This window comes from Hyperolius riggenbachi, chromosome 10, assembly GCF_040937935.1.
Source record: "Hyperolius riggenbachi isolate aHypRig1 chromosome 10, aHypRig1.pri, whole genome shotgun sequence".
NCBI lineage: Eukaryota > Metazoa > Chordata > Amphibia > Anura > Hyperoliidae > Hyperolius > Hyperolius riggenbachi.
Window position 1 is genome coordinate 73,459,415 of NC_090655.1, and position 17,045 is coordinate 73,476,459.

General features: G+C 44.0%; 1 protein-coding gene across 1 annotated transcript; it reads left to right on the forward strand.

The window, feature by feature from the left end:
- Positions 1-2,387: 2,387 nt before the first annotated feature.
- On the forward strand, positions 2,388-11,607 carry FGFBP3 (fibroblast growth factor binding protein 3). The gene is given in 3 exon segments (XM_068258915.1): positions 2,388-2,481; positions 10,360-10,451; positions 10,454-11,607. Coding segments are annotated over 3 exon segments (936 nt in total). The 3' UTR covers positions 11,204-11,607.
- The last annotated feature ends 5,438 nt before the right edge of the window (positions 11,608-17,045 follow it).

Genomic DNA, 17,045 nt, shown 5'->3' on the forward strand with positions numbered 1-17,045 from the left:
TGGAGAGATTTCTGGTGTTGTATTGTTTTTTAAGTATTCCCGAATGGAGTTGTTTATTTGGTCGGTCGTTGTTTGAGTCTCTAGCAAGTCTGGATTCAGCCTCCAGACAAATTGATTAGTTCTCACTGTTGGGAATTGTAGAGTCAGATGAACTGGTGCATGGTCCGATACTACCCTTTGCCCAATGTCGGTTTCAGTCGCCCACTCCAAATCTGCTTGGGTTAAAAATATGTAGTCAATTCTGGAGTATTTGGAGTGGGGGTCCGAATAATGTGTGTAGTCTTTAGTTTGTGGATGTTGGAGTCTCCAGATGTCCATTAGCCTTGCTGATAGCAGATTCTGTTTGATGTTTTTGATAGATTTGTAGGGGATTGAGGATTTACCTGTGGAGGAGTCTAAGCTGGGGTATAATGGAATGTTTAAGTCTCCCCCCATGATTATCATGCCCTGTGCGAAGTCATGTAGGCTATTAATAGTTTTGTTTAGGAATGCTTCTTGTTTTTCGTTTGGGGCATAGACTGCTGCGATGGTAATTACCCTATTCCCTGAATTCCCTTTAATAAACAAATACCTTCCATCCGGATCCTTCTTACACTCCGTAATGTTAAGGGTACAGTTTTTATGTAGTAAAACGGAAACCCCTTTGTTTTTGCCTTCTTTTGAAGGGGCGTGATAGCATTTGGTAAAGTTTCTGTCCCTTAAGAACGGGATTCTATTTTCTTTGAAGTGAGTTTCTTGGAGGATGGCTATTGAGGTTTTTTGTTTCTGCAGTAGCCTAAGTATGGAAGAACGTTTTTCTGGAGAGTTAAGGCCATTTACATTCCAGGAAGTTACCTTCCATATCTCCTTTCTCCCCTCCGTGCATTCAGTCCCCTTATTTCTCATTTTCTCTCCCCTTGGGTGAGAGCTTTTATTTATTGTTCGTATCCTGATGGGCTGGGTGTGCTAGTTTAGTAGTGTATTAAACCCTTTTCGTGTAAGTTCGCCGCCACGGAGATTATCCGTCTGCCTAAAACCGTTGAGGTGGATGTAAAATTAAATCCCCTTTGAGAGGTAGTTTGGGGGAAGTCTTTATGGCTAGCCCCTAAGTACCTTCTCAAAATCAAATGGGGATGGTGTCAGGGATCTCTGGATCAAGGATCTCTGACGTGGGGTAGTGAGGCTAAGCTCTGTCTGTACGGTGGGTAGCCGATGTTTTAGATGTGAGAACTTAGACTATTGGACCCTTATTGATTTAGTAATGATGGGGACTATTATGTGTTTGATTTTTACCCTGTTTGAGCTTTCCGGGATTCGTAGGTAAGCGAGTGTTACTGTCATAATGTTTACCGAACTGGGGGTCGAGGGGGGGGGGAATGGTGGGCGGCAGTGGAAGCCTCAAAGAACAGAAGGCCTCCCATATTCAAAACTACAGTTATTACTTTCCCCCCTCCCCACCTCCAGATAGATTATAAGTTTTAACTCTTACTCCTACCGATATATGCACAAACATATAGGACAGAGGGAAATCACCAAGTCTACTTCAGGGTATATTCACTAGAGTCTTTCACATCCTAGGGTGACTAAAATAAATGATTAAGTAAGCAAGAAGTATAATGATCCCATAGGGGATCGCGGTCCCTTGCCGTCCTGCTTTTATATTGCCATAGTCATTAACATCAAGGTCTATTGTGTAATGTGTTCCTTGTTCCGGAGCTGCGGCTCGGAAGCTTATCTTTATGTAAAGCTGGGGAATGTTCACATAAGAGTATGTTGATAGTGACAGTGTCTGTTTTACCTCAGTGTCCTAGGACTGTATACCTCCCATGCAGCCTATGAAGTTGCAGGCTTAAGGGGGCGACTTACGGATCTGAAAGACTTTCTAGGTGGTATCATCTTCTTCTGAGCCTGAGCCTGAAGGACTAGCAGCGTTTCTTAGGGGGGAGCCCCTGTCTTGATGCCCTCGGGGAGAGGTTCTCGAAGTATTGTCAGTGCCTCCGGTATTCATATGTTTGGTATCCTGCAGTCTGAATTCTTCATACCATTCTGGGAGGGAGACTTTGGGTAAGCCGAGCATTTTTAGGAATCCCGACAGGTCTTGCGGTGTCCTCAGAATCGCTGTGCGCCCTTTATGTAACACTGTTAGTGCAAACGGAAAGCGCCATCGGTATTGGAAGCCTTTGTCTTTTAGTATTTTCGTGAGAGGTTTCAGTGCTCTACGGTTTGTGAGGGTAATGAGGGAGAGGTCTTGATATAGAGATATAGTCGTATCGTTGAAGAAGATTTCGTCTTGAGCTCTAGCCGCTTTCATTATTTCCTCTTTCAACTGAAAGGAGGCCAGACAGCACACTACATCTCTCGAGGGATCCCCTTCTGAGCCTCGGGGTTTAAGGGCTCTGTGTGCTCTGATGAACTCTATTGGAGTGTCTTTCTCTCTGTCGAGAAGTTCATTGAAGATTGCTGTGAGAACAGCTGTAAGGGAATCTGATGCGACTGATTCCGGTAAGCCTTTTACTCTGATGTTCGATCTTCTCCCTCTATTATCCAAGTCTTCTAAGTGTCTATTATGGTCTATCAGCCTGCGGTTGTGTGTTACCATTGCATTGTGTAGCCATTTTAGCTTTGTGTCCCTCTTTCTTCCCGCCTGCTCCATGTCTGTCAGCCTCGTGTTAATGGCCGCCACCTCATCCCTTACCTCCGCTATGTCCGCTCTTATAGAGGCTTTAATGTCATCTGCGAAAGCCCTCATATCTGCCATGGTAGGGAGGTCTGCTTTGGGGTTAGATTTAGCTGTGGGAGGCCTCTTACTTTTATCCGGCGAGTCTTCCGAGGGAGCAGGAGAGGAGGCCGCTGTGTCACTCCGCGTCGGCGCCATCTTATCTGCCACGCTGTTCTGTCTCCGCGCTTGTTGCGACTTGAATAGCTCGGGAACCGTTTTTCCTGCCGGGGTGTGACTGTCCCTCTGCGACCTGCTGTTGGTCTTGATGCGTGTCTGCATACCCGGGTAGCTGTTTGTGGCTTAAGTTGCTCGTCCCGTTCGTTAAGATCAGCTCAGGGTCCGGAGCTCAGCTCTCAGGCAGCCATTCTCATTGCGTGCCTAGCCACGCCCCCCCGTCTTTGCTGAATTTCACTAAATCAGTGGTCTTGCTCCAATCTCCATTGGTAAGCACATTCAAACCTGGTCATGTTCATATATTATATATATACTTACCGGGGGCTTCCTTCAGCACCAAGCTCCCAGGACCTCCCTCGCCGCAGCTCTGCCCGCAGCCGTTTGCCGGAGCTCTGACCCGGTCCCCGGCGATGACGTCAGAGCGACCTTGAGGTACTGTGCCCGGGGGCCGGGTCAGAGCTCCGGCGAAAGGCTGCAGGCAGAGCTGCGGCGAGGGCGGTCCTGGGAGCTTGGGGCTGGAGGAAGCCCCCGGTAAGTACCACTCATTTTACTATATTTGCCCTGATTACTCCTTTAAAAAAACAGTTTAAAAAGTAAGAAGTAAAGCAAGTCTGCTTTTATTCCAAAAACGTGACACAATTCCATTCCATAACCAGCGATTTGTTTCGGGGCCCCGAGGGGTCCCCTTTGTCAAGGTAATAACCATTCTGTGTTATTACCTTGACAAAGGGGACCCCTCAGGGCCGAATCGTTGGTTATGGAATGGAATTGTGTCACGTTTATGGGATAAAAGCAGACTTGGTCTACAAGTGAGTGTGCAGACCTTCTGGATTTACTATTGGCTGTTGCTTCGGTCCAGCACCTCCACAGTGGTGTGCGATTCTTCTTCTGATTACTAAAAAGTAAGAAGAACTTACCACAGGCTGACACATAGTTTAGAGTAAAAAAAATAAATAAAAAGGTAGTTTATTTGTAAAAAAAAAAAAAATGTGTGTGGGCCACATCCTATTGCTTAGCGCTGGCGAGTTCTTAAATTAGGTGATGGGAGCATCACATAATCCTATTACTTGTATCAAACCCCCCCCCCCCTCCCCCTTGAGCGTTAAAGAACTCGCCTGGGGGATATTACCGCCCAGCGAGTCCTTTACACCAGAGTTCCCCAACCCTGTCCTCAAGGCCCACCAACAGTGCATGTTTTTTGGATATCCACAGAGGTAGTTAATCAGCTCTGCTGCAGTACTAATTACCTCACCTGTGAATGTTTGTGTTTTTTTGCAAAACATGTACTGTTGGTGGTACTTGAGGACAGGGTTGGGGAACTCTGCTTTACACTCAATCCAATCACATTTTGCATGCTGCCCGTCAGACATGAGCGTTAGCTTAGACTTGCAAAAAGCAGGTCTAAACCAGCTAACGCATGTTGTCACCGCTGCATCTGGGAGTCTCCTTTAATTAGGAAACCCCCAGAGTCCCCCTTGTCGGGCCACTGCACATCCCCGAAGCCCCCACAGCTGTGCCAGTCACCCCTGTTTAATTTATCGAACGCCGCTAAACACCCGCCACCTCTCGCCGTAAGTCCCTACGCTGTAATTACAGTGTGTCTTTCTCAGTAATTACTGTTTATCGGAGCCCCGGCAAAGCAACTTTGAAGGTCCCGCCGGGGCTCCCCATTAGTCCACTGTCTGGACCATTTTCATTGTGTGTTTCATGGTAGTCAACACACTTCCTCAGGTCAGTAAATAGTGTCATAGGGCAAGTATTGCATGGTTTGACACTATTTACTGCCTTGAGGAAGCGGGATGACTCCCTGGAAACGCGTTGTCTGTCTTTTCTTGTGTTATTTTAACACATAAACTACCTTTTTTTTCCCCATAAATTGTGTGTCATCCTGAGGTAATTTCCTCTTACCTTTTAAACTGTTTTTAAGTGTTTTATACTTTTTGGGGCACCTTCTTCCTCACAAGTTACATCACAACTCCCTACAGGGGTAGTTATGAGTTCGGGCCACTAACGTCTCCCCCCTTTGGTGACTCTAACTTTACGTTTTTCGCATCCCATTCTTGTCCCTTCCTATTCTTGTTCCCTTCTTTTTTACTTTTATTTTATTTTAATTTTTGTTGCCTTTTGTTCCCTTCCCTTTAACCTGTATTTTGTCCACAGGCATTTTGGAGTAGAAGGGCTGGCACACTAACAACCACTTTGATGTATGTCAACTCGTGAGCATGCCCCCTCGGATGGTCGCTTGTTGCATCCATCATAGGGGAGACATGTGATTTCAGGTTGCTTTGGCAACCTGATACTTTGCTCCCCGTCAGAACTCGCATGAGAGCCAGAGTTGGCCGGCGAGATATACGCGTTTTCTAGTCGTATTTCTTGACGCTTTGGCGCCGTCTGTACCCCGGGTGACGGACGGTGCCGATGGCGCATGCGTACGTTTTAGACGCGTCTAAGCGTTCGTGTTGCAGGTTGGCATAGCAACGCGCTGGGCGGATGTGACGTTCTGATCGCACAGCACCCAGCGGAAGTGAGGCAGGAAGCGACGAGGGTATGGGGCAGTCATATGGAGCGCTCAGTAACGGCTAAGGTAGCCGTGGCGCGAATTCAGGGACCTATTAGTTTCAAATGGCAGAAGTTTCCGCCTACCTGACAATGGATTGACAGCATCAACTGTGGTGAGATTAGTAGTGTAATAAGCAATCTATTGGATACATTAGTGATAAGATGGTTTTCACAATACATGTAATGTATATGCAATATAATGAACTGGATGGTGCATAGACTCCTGTATGTATTGCATGAGATATGACTTTGTTTACATTTGTATATGCCTGTGATGCAGACAGCTGAAGGGGAGGGACTATGTTCTTGGATGATTGTCATGGGTGGTTACTTACCCTAAGGTATATATGTTTTGAGCACTTTTTGGTGTATTGTTTGTCTGCACATTCTGAGGAAGGAGACCCGCCGTGGCTCCGAAACAATTGTCAATCTTTGTGTTGATGGAGCAATAAAGGAGAACGATTGCACTTTGAAGCAGGTGTGCTAGCCTAAACTTTATTGAACTATTGATTTCTGTGGTGCTTGGGCTTAGCACCATCTAGGCTATGCACCCACACTTTGGGGTAAGGTGTGCCACAACCACAGCTACTACATGTTATTTACTGCCTTGAGGAAGCGGGATGACTCCCTGGAAACGCGTTGTCTGTCTTTTCTTGTGTTATTTTAACACATAAACTACCTTTTTTTTCCCCATAAATTGTGTGTCATCCTGAGGTAATTTCCTCTTACCTTTTAAACTGTTTTTAAGTGTTTTATACTTTTTGGGGCACCTTCTTCCTCGGTAACTAGAAGGAATAGCTCATAAAAAGAAAGGTAAGTGTTATGAATCGATATATACATATTCCAAGGATGCAACTTCACTGCTTCCACACAACTTCAACATAAGTAGCAAGAAAAACATAATGGCATCAATACTGAATGCTGAGTTAGTATCTAGCTTGCTACATTTTAATGCATTTGAACCCTTGCTGAACTTTTAGCTCAATACGTGATTATTAGGAGCTGCACAAGATCATCTACCAGCCAGGCAACCTAATTAGTGTCATGATGCCCACCTGTGACCTTCTCTGTTCTCTGACCTTTCTCCACTTTAGCTCACCAAAAGGACCTCAAGGGGGTGCGAAATCTACTGTCTTGCCTAGTACCTTATTACATCTTAAAGTGAAAACAATGTGAAAATTATAACTGATGAGATAAACAATTGTATTTATCTTATTACTCCTAAAAATGTCTTTATTTAGGTATTCCATGGTTTTATTTTACATTTAAATATTTACATAGTAGATTGAGTGTTTTGCTGTCTCTGCTCAGTGGCAGCCTATTAAGTGTCCCTAAATGAAAATACATGAACTATTGGCCTTTTTTCTATCTCCCCCCTGATCTCAGAAGTTGTATTCTGCCAGGAAAACTTTTATGGCTGTAATTTGCTTATCGGTGATGTATACTATATATCACTGGTAACACGGTGGCCTAGTAGTTCGAATCCCAGCCAGGTCAACATCTGCAAGGAGTTTGTATATTCTCCCCGTGTCTGCGTGGGTTTCCTCCAGGCACTCTGTTTTCCTTCCATATCCCAAAACATACAGATAAGTTAATTGGCTTCCTCCTACAATTGGCCCTAGACTACAATACATGCACTATACGTAGACATATGACTAAGGTAGGGATTCGATTGTGAGCCCCTCTGAGGGACAGTTTGTGACAAAACAAAATACTCTGTACAGTGCTGTGGAAAATGTCGGCTCTGTATAAATACTAAATAATAATAATTCCCAACAAGGTAGTGGCAAGACAGACACAGTCACTTTCATGCCGAAAAAATTAACTCTTCCAGGCAGCAAAATAAAACAAAAAAAACAGCCTGGTTATTAATATGTTTTTTACTGTACATACACGTTTATCTCATCATGTCACCTCGGGTACACTTTAACCCTTCTCTGATTAGCGGCACTCATGGTCACATTTGTTGGATTTCTGGACAGAAACTGGATTGGAGAAGGCACATAACTAATTTGATGCTTGGAATGCAGTTGTAGGGGGGTGCCTGTGAGGTCAGAAAAGCTGAAGCTATGATGTGCGATTTTATTTTTTCCTTTATGAAATAATTATACTGGAACACAAGAGGGTGCCAGAGAGTAGGCAGATCACACAAGCGCTCAGCTATTATAGCCCAGCTGGCAACATGCTCATTACCTCAGGGTGTTTACCATGAAGCAGTAAAATGTTTATTCACCAGACTTGATGACTTTTAAAACTTTACTGGTGAAAATGTCATACATTTACGGGATACTGCAAGGAGGAAAAATGTTTATATACAACCCATGTATTCAAATGGAATTTCAGCCAAGCATTTACAAAGGAGTAGGTATTTATTGTGTTTGTTTGGACATGTTTCCTCAGGACCTATTTCCAGTGACACAACAGGGAGTAAAGGACAACAAGCTCAACTGGGCAGATGTCATATCGGCTGCAGTGAAACTGTAATTTCTACATAAACATATAAGGGAATACAGTACAAAAAAGAACAACACATCATTTGGATTCAGCAAGGGCCAGGTAGGGCTTAACTATATTGTGCCGTGCAGAGCAGGATCATACACAAGGTAACTTAGGCAAGTGCCCAGGGCCTGGACAGACTCTAAGGGCCTGGTTTATGCTAATGCTTAGGCTAATCAAATCTTGCCAAAAAAGCCAGGTGGCCACTAAGGGTGCTTGCCTAAGGCCCGATTTCACCTTAATCCATCTCAGGTGCTGGGCCCCTAAGTGGAGATCTGTTGTATGACTATTTCCAGATTTTGGGGTCTAAAAGCGGTGCAATTTTTTCACATGCTTTTAGACCCCAAAATCAGGAATAATAAAAAAACACCGCAGAGAGATCTGCAGCAGCCCCTGCACTTACTCACCTCCCTGGGATGCAGCGTTGCAACTCTCCCTCCATCCTCTGGGTGGCGCTGTAACCCTATAGTGAGATCGCCATCTGTTGTCATGACGGCTATCTCACCCGAGGGATCCGGAGCCTCTGAGGCCTGAAAGAAGAATGGCTGCTGGCATCTGGATCCGGGGGAAGGTGAGTTGAAATGCCGCCACAATGCCGATGTCTTCCTTTACCTACTGGCGGCTACCCCGAGTCAGGCTTGGGATTACCGCTCCTGGCTGCTTTTTTCCAATCCAAGCTTGATTCGGGGATACCACCAGGGAGGACACAGTTTTATCATTTAGACCACACTGGTCCTCTCTCATTAATTCTAAGCCATTTTCAGTTATTAGTTCTATTAGCTTTATTTAGTTTTATTTTATTTGGTTTAGTATTATTAGTTCTAAATCATATTAACATTGAAAAATAAGAAATATATCAATTTAAAAAAGATAGAAATAATGTTTAGGGTCTATTAAACACATTTTTCACTAGAAAATACACATATTTACACAGATCTGTTCATGAGTCCTGAAAGAGGGATAGAAGGATTTAATTCCCAACGAGAGACTGTCTCTCCGAAAAAGGGACAGTTGGGAGCTATGCATCTGATCTGCATGCTTGTTCAGTCTATGGATAAAAGTAATAGACAGAAAAGGATTCAGATAAAATGGGGCCCTAGGCAAGATAGCACTTTTTGCCCAGCACTGATGGTCAGACTTGGTGGGGGCTAGCATCTGCCAGGCCCCTAGACTCTCACCAGGCCCTAGGCAGCTGCCTAGGTTTGCCTTGTGGATGATCCTGCTCTGGTAACAGAGGCAGAGGTTCAGCAGGATAGCCACTAGCCAGGCATCTGGTATTGTTTAAAAGGAAATAAATATGGCAGCCGCCATATCACTCTCACGTCAGGTGTCCTTTAAAATCCCATTGACGATCCATCTCTAATCCTTAACAACAGAGCAATAGAGCAATACAGGCATTTCTGATCTCAAAGCAGCACAAAAATACTAGAAAAACTGAACACCTAAAAAGCTGTTGGGAATCCCAAAGAAAAAACTGTGTTGAAGTTCTACAGCAGTGCTAATATAATTCCACATGAGTTCAGTCTCAGGCACACATAGTCATGCCGGCGACCTTCGGAAATAAACACTTTGCAGGCAATTCTCACAGCCCCTTCCAGCTGACTTAGTGCTGGCTGATCCTTCCTTTACTAGTGTGCTGGTGCAGAGGATGGCAGGGAGGGGCAAAGGGTGACCACAGCCCCTCCTGTCCCATTGATAACAACACACTCCTATTGCAACTCCTATAGACTTCTCCTGCTCTGCTGTCCAACTTGTCATCAGTGTCTGGTAAGTTTCACTCAATTTTTTTTTTGTCATTTGTCACACACCTTACATCAGTTTTATTTATCTGTTTCAACAAATGTTGTCAATATTGCTACAGAAGTTATTTCTGCCGTTATACAAAACGCAATTGTCACCTTTAAAGGCAAAATAATATTGTTCAGAGAAAAGACTCCTAGTCATTTTAATCAATTTTTAAACAACTCAGTAGAATCTATTTTTTTTTTAAATAAAGAAAGAAATAAAAGTGGCATTCATTTTATATGCGTAGTTTGATCAGTCTTCATTTTCTGCATCAGAGCAATGTTTTGATTTCTCCTAGAGAGAATCTCACTTACTTTATCCGCTACGTTTAACGGTTCTAAAAGTTTTATTTGCACTTGAATACTTCTGCTAGGTCTGAGAGAGTCTTTGATTTGCATAGGCTTGTAATTCTTTTAAGAGCTCTTTTGTTTCGCCCAAAGAAGCCCTTTCATTAAGTTTCTGCCCGTTCTGAGACATATCTTAACGTACAAAACAGAGCAGGGTTGAAATCCACAATGACAGGGGGAAAAAAAGATATTAGAATATCCTTCCTATCTTCTTCTTTTGAGGGCATATTTCACAGCCAGCCAGATAATTGTCTATGTTTTGATTCAGCCACGTTTTATTTTTCTGGCCCTGTCTTTCAGGAACTCTGGAATGCCAGATAGCTTCTGCTCCAACGCTTGTACGCATTACTGATGCTTGGACACCCTTGAATTGCACCCCCTCCTGCAACACTGACCTAATGAGATGAGGCACTGCAGCGTGATTTCATTCATTTTCTTGTTGAACTGCCTGGGCGCTTTACAAGGCGTGCTGGGCAAAAATGACAAAGCTACAGGCAAAGCAAGAGAGTCCCCAGTCTTCGCTCGGTCAGGGCAGTTCACAACCAAACTTAAACACGTGTGCTCCTGGGAGATTGTTGGGGACTCAACTGTGAGCTTGTCATTGAGCTGCAAGGAGCCAAGCGGTGGCGGGTACAACTGCACCTACGAAGGGGAGCCACATCGATGCCCGGTGTACACTTTGAAAGCCAAGCAGTACTGGAAACCGATCCTGGGGAAATTTAGAAGGGTCAAGAACGCCTGTGAGGACAAAACATTAAAGTCACGCCTGTGCAAAAAATCGGAAGCTGTCGAGTCTCAGCTGAGGAAAATTGAAGGTGATACCAGTACGGAGGCTGAAAAAGATAAAGCCAAACTGAAAGGACGTGTAAAAGAACCTAGCGGGGGTCCGGAAGGGGGACCAAGCAAACCAGAAGCTGCTGAAAACACTGGGGCAGGGAGGAAATCCAGTGGCAAAAAGAAAAAGCATGACTCCAAATCCAATCAAGTCCCCAACCCAACTATTTCTCCCTTCTTGCCTGAGCTCACTACCGCCAGAGAAGTTAATGATGATATTGTAGAGCAGAACGAGAATTTGGCAGACACCTACTGCGATGAGAAGTGGCATTCAATGTGTTCTTTCTTTGTTAATATCTGGAATGGCTAAATCAAAGCTCTACATGTGGTAGAAATGTGGCGGTAGTAAGCTGTTTAATTCAAGGCCGTAACAGAAATTCCCGGCTAATTCCTCCGGACTGCCTAATACGTAACAAGACTGACAAATCCTCCCAGTACTAAAAAAAAAAGTCACAAGTGTAGACTTGACTGCATTCACAGCATAATTTCCAGAAGACCTGCTTTCTATTCTTTTCTGTTGGGACTAACGTAATAAACCAGTAGCTGCTGTCAGAGGCCCCTCTACTCAAGGTTTCCACCTTTCCGTCATTTTTATATTCTGCACAAAAAGTTTTTTATACTGTATTTTGGTAAAATATTCTCACGCGATTCATTGGTAGCTTGTCATACTGACATACAATATTCTATAATAAAACGTTTTTTTTTGGTTTGTAATTTGCATGACAGAATTGATTCTGAAATTTTAATGTGTCAACGTTTAGGCTTCTTTTAGGGCTCTTTTCAACTATGAAACGCGATCGCAATCGCGCTGCAGTGCGATCGCATTTCTAACTAATTTCCACTAATTCGATTGCGCTACTATACTCAGTATTAGGAGCTCAGTCGCATCCAAAACGCGGCAGGATATGATTGCGCTCGGGACAAAATCACAACGCAATCGGATCGCACTAATGGAAATGGTCGCTACCATTTCCTTTAGCTTTACTGTATACTGCGTTTTGCGATCCGTTAGCGATCGGAATCCGATCACAAAACGCAGGGTAATAGAAAACGACCCTTACACGTAAATTGCAATTCCGATTTCCGATCCTGATATGCGATTTTCACTGGATGCTAGCAACACAAGAAAGACATAGCATGCAGGACTCAAAAATCGGAATCAGAATCGCATGTAAAATTGCATCAAAATTGGAATTGCATGTAATGTAAAAGAGCTCTAACTTTTAGTCTGGTGTCCCAGTTTGCAAATACGTGATTTATATCTGCAAAGTATGACAGGTAGCCCCGACTTTCAAACACCCACCTTATAAGGAACCCAAGGTGTGAGACCTAGGGAAAGCTGCCATATTTATTTCCTTTTAAACAATACCAATTGCCCGGCAGACCTGCTAATCTTTCTAGTCAGTAGGCTCACACTTGAAACAAGCATGCAGCTAATCTTGTCTGCTTTGTCATAAACATCTGATCTGCAAGTATTAGAGGCAGTGGGTCAGCAGGACAGCCAGGCAATGTGCATTAGGAAATAAACATGTCAGCCCCCGTATCCCTTTTACCTCGGGTTCCCTTTAAAAATGACCTACAGATACAAACAGCTGCAAAAGTGAATATGATTCTGTGGGAACAAGAAAAAATGTTTTTAAAGAGGAACTCCAGTGAACATTTTACTGTTGGCAGGTGATGTAGCTGCTGCATGGTTTTTGGCAGTTGGAAACAGCTGTAAACAGCTATTTCCCACAAAAGTTCGAACTTTTCTTTTGGGAGGGGTTACTTGTGGGAGGGGTTTCACCACAATATCAGTCATACAGCGCCCCCTGATGGTCTGTTTGTGAAAAGGAATACATTTCTCATGTAAAAGGGGGCATCAGCTACTGATTGGGATAAAGTAAAATTTTTGGTCGGAGTTTCTCTTTAAACTGGCAAAAGGACAATTTGCTGAGGTACACTGAGGGTACAGGGGGCAGAGGTGACACAGTGGATTGGCAGAGGTGGCACGGGGGGGGGGGGGGGGGGGGGCAATGGAGACACGGGGTATAGAGGTGGTACAGGGGATAGAGATAGCACAGTGTTATGACTTGTGGGCAGATTAAGAATGACACTACAGTCTCCATCTCGTTCGTAAACTCACAGCAGCCAGCTGGAGACAAATCCTCCATGAGTCCACAGAGGTAAAGAATGCTATTTTCATACATTATAGTCCCTGCCTGCCCTACAGAAAAAAGTAACTACCTGAACCACCAGTTCATCTATAATCGATAGTTGTAGGTATGCATTGACCCAGAAGCTGAGATACATGAGATCACCATGACAACCTGACAACTGTCATCTTTTATATTCCAAGGATTTTGACCAGTATTATTTCAAGCTCATCGTATGTACTAACCGAAAGTCAAGCCCGGATTTACATCACAGGAGCCTATAGGCAGGGCCGTTTTAATGGGCTCTGGGGCCCTAGGGCAAATTGAATCGCAGGCCCCCTGACTGAACACCGCCCGCGCGGCAATTACCTCTCCTCTCTGCTCCCCTTGTGTGACAAGCCCCACAGCGGTAATTATTCACCCATCCCGGCGGGCGGCAGCGGCTACACAGTCCAGGCACTCTTTCTACGCAGTCCTCCTCCTTCTCTATGACCCAGTGCGTGTTATCCATAAACACGTGCCGGGTCATAGAGAAGGAGGAAGACTGCGTGGAAAGAGTGCCCGGACTGTGCAGCCGCAGCCACCCGCCGGGACAGGTTAATTACTGCTGCGGCTAGTCACACAAGGGCCCCGGGGAGCAGTGCAAGTGGGGGGAGCAGGCAGAACTTAGCAGGGTCGGTGGCATGGGGCCCCTGTAGAGGTCAAGGGCCCTATTCTACCTATTCTAGAGGAGGCAGCTGCTGACAGTGGCCTTGGGTGGTAAGGAGTACAAATCCGGCCCTGTTCATACATCAGATCACATGTCACTTCAAGTAACCTTTAAAGCGGACCTGAACTCAGAACTTCCTCTCTGCTCTAAAAAATAAGCAACAGCATAAAAACCTTTAAACAAAAAACATTTCTTTGTTACAGCTGATACAAATATTGCAATAAATCTGCAGTGTGTCTACTTCTTGCTTTCATGGAAGTAGACATAGGGTTAACATCCTGTGTATACAAATTAGCTGCTCTGCCGTGGCAGTCAGCTGACACAGCTGAGAGGTCAAATTACAGTTTTGATTAGTCACAGATTAGGGGGGAATTAGACAGGCTAAGCGCTCTAAATACATACAGGTTGCATTTCTCTCTGTTTCCCTTTGGTCCTGTGCAAGAGTTCAGGTCCACTTTAAAAAAAATATGCCACATGGCACATATCAGTTTGCCTTCTTAAAAATGTACACCTGGCCATATGCAATTCACTTTTTCACCTAGGAGATCATTTTCATATTCTCATTAACCCCCTTGGCGTTCTGATTCTTTCCGGATTTTAGGGTCTAAAAGCGGGGCAATTTTTTTCCACCCTTTCAGACCCTAAAGCCTGAACAAAATCATGCTGCCAGGGAGATCTGCAGCAGCCCAGCAATCACTCACCTCCCTGGCTCCAGCGCTGCAGTTAGGCCTCCATCCTCTGGGTGGCGCTGCAACTCTAAAGTGAAATTGCCGGCTGTCGTCATGACGACAGCCGGCGATCTCACTAGCTGGCAGCAGAGTCCCGGAGGAGAGTAGGAAGAATGCCAGCCGACGTCGGGATCCCCGGGAGGTATGAAGAAACGCTCCCGCTGCTCGCATTGCTCTGCATACAGCCTCCAGCGACAACCTCGAGCAGAGCTCGGGATCACCGCTCTTAGCTGCAGTCTTCCAAGGAGGTTAAAATAACTTTTAAGCATTTTACAATTGAAAGGGTACCTAAAAGTTGTTGAAAGGTACTATCAAAAACATTTTGAGTATTTGATTGCTTGTTTGTAGTTTAAAGGGCATTTTGTGACAAATTGGGCTCTATTCACGAAACTTCTCATGAATTACTTATTTATCGCCTAATTGATAAAAATAACCTTTCAGCACATTTACAAGCAAAATAATCACTGAAAGTAAAGGTGCCCATACACTCGTCAGATTGGCAGCAGATAGATAAGAAATGCATCTGATGATCTATCTGATGCGTTTTTAGAACATTTTTTTACCAGGATAGAATTCCAATACATTTCAGTTTGAAATCTATTGAAATTCGATCTGATGGCATTTTTTTGCCATCAGATTTCCATTAAGGCCAATGCAAACTGATAAGCAATCTCATCAGATTGACCTAAATTTTCCATCCTGCCAGTTCGACAGAAATCCATCGAAATCGATCGAAATCGGCCATCGATCGGTCGATTGGCCAACCGATTTTCAATCAATCAATCGATCGATCGATCTGGATCGATCGGTCGGCCAGAAAATCGGCTCAGTGTATGGGCCCCTTAAGTTGTTCCTGATTAACTTCATTTCAATATTACTTATTCTTACCTTAATTATAATATATTTTTGCTCTTAGAGAAATAAAAAAGTAACATAGATTAGGTGAAAACAGAGGATAACAGGTGAAAAAGCTTTGTGAATCATGCAAATGGCCCATATGCAATTTATTTTTTCTCCTGAGTGATAATTATAAAATTGTCACTAAAATGCCTTCTAAACCACCAGCAAGCAAGAAAATGTTCAAAATAATTTTGACAGTACTTTTTCAACTACTTTGGGGTACTTTGTTCATTGCAAAAGGATGAAAAGTTATTTTAAAGAGAAAATAAAAAAATATCTCCTACAGTAGGAGAAAACTCAGGAGAAAAAGTGAATTGCATATGGGCCTAGGTGAGAGAATGCATATTTGGGGGCAGTAATGTATTGTGCATGGCACTGCAGCAATACACAGAACAACTATACTTTCTTCCATCACAGTCTGCACAACTGAGATACTCGTTCAGTACAACATTTATGAGTTCATTTGATAAGAAGCCTGCTTTAGCTATTCATGCTGGGGCTGACACTCTGAATGATGTGGACTTCTGAGCCTTGTGATCTCAGCTGAAAGCTGGTTACAATTAATTAAGAGCTGAAAGCTATTGTATTACTTTCTCCCATGCTTACTGTTGCTTAATAAGACTCCATCATGAATTCAAAGTTTCATCTACAGGAAAAACTGTAACCAGATAACATAAAAGTACTTTAATATCTCTTAGTGTCTGCACAGCATAATAAATACCCAGGCATTACCGTGACGGCAGGGGCGTAACTAGAGGGGAGCAGCCCCTGCAGTGGCATAGCAATGCGGGGTGCAGAGGTAGCGACCGCAGCGGGAGGCCCTCCTTCATCCTTCTTATTAGCCTTTCATTGGTGCTATGCTGGTAATGAACCCCACTATATGTACATCGCATAGTAATAATCTTTAACAAGCTATTTTCTTACTCTAATTACACCTTTCTGGCACTGCAACTGTCCTTGGTAGTTTTTGGGGCTCCATATTAATAGTGCTTGGGGTCCCATGTAAAACAAACACCGGGGCTACAAGCTCCTTAGTTACGCCACTGAGCCTCAGTGATCGCATGGGAGCCAAAGCTGTGGTGGGCCCGAACTACTGAGTTTTCCTTCCTTGGATACAGGGGACTATACTTCAGGTCAGGTGTTTTTGTGGCTACACTTGTTAGGGGTGTGAAGATCATGTTTTCCACATTTGTTTTATGTGTTTTATGACCCTTGTGAGATATGCATGAAGGGCACCAAGGGGAGGCAAGGGAACGGGTGTGAACTTTGGAGCCCCCCTCCAAAGTTTTTCTGGGGGCCCCATGAATTGTAGTTACGCCACTAAGCATAGCTCCCAACTGTCCCTTTTTCAGACGGACAGTCCCTCTTTGGGAGCCCTGTCCCTCTGTCCCTCTTTCCTCCTCATTTGTCCCTCTTTCAGGACTTTGTCCTTCTTTCTATGTATATATATATATTTCTCTTCTAAAAATGTGTTTGATTGACTCTAAACTTTATACCCATCCTTTAAATTGATATGTTACTAATTTTAAAATGTTAATATGAAGGAAAATTAACCAGGATAGAAAGGACCAGTGTGGTTTGAATTTTAAAACAACATATTTTTCTAATGAAATTTTTATCGTACGCGTGACAAGTGGTGTGACGCGGGCGTGATCAGGGGCGTGGCATGGGTGTGGCTTA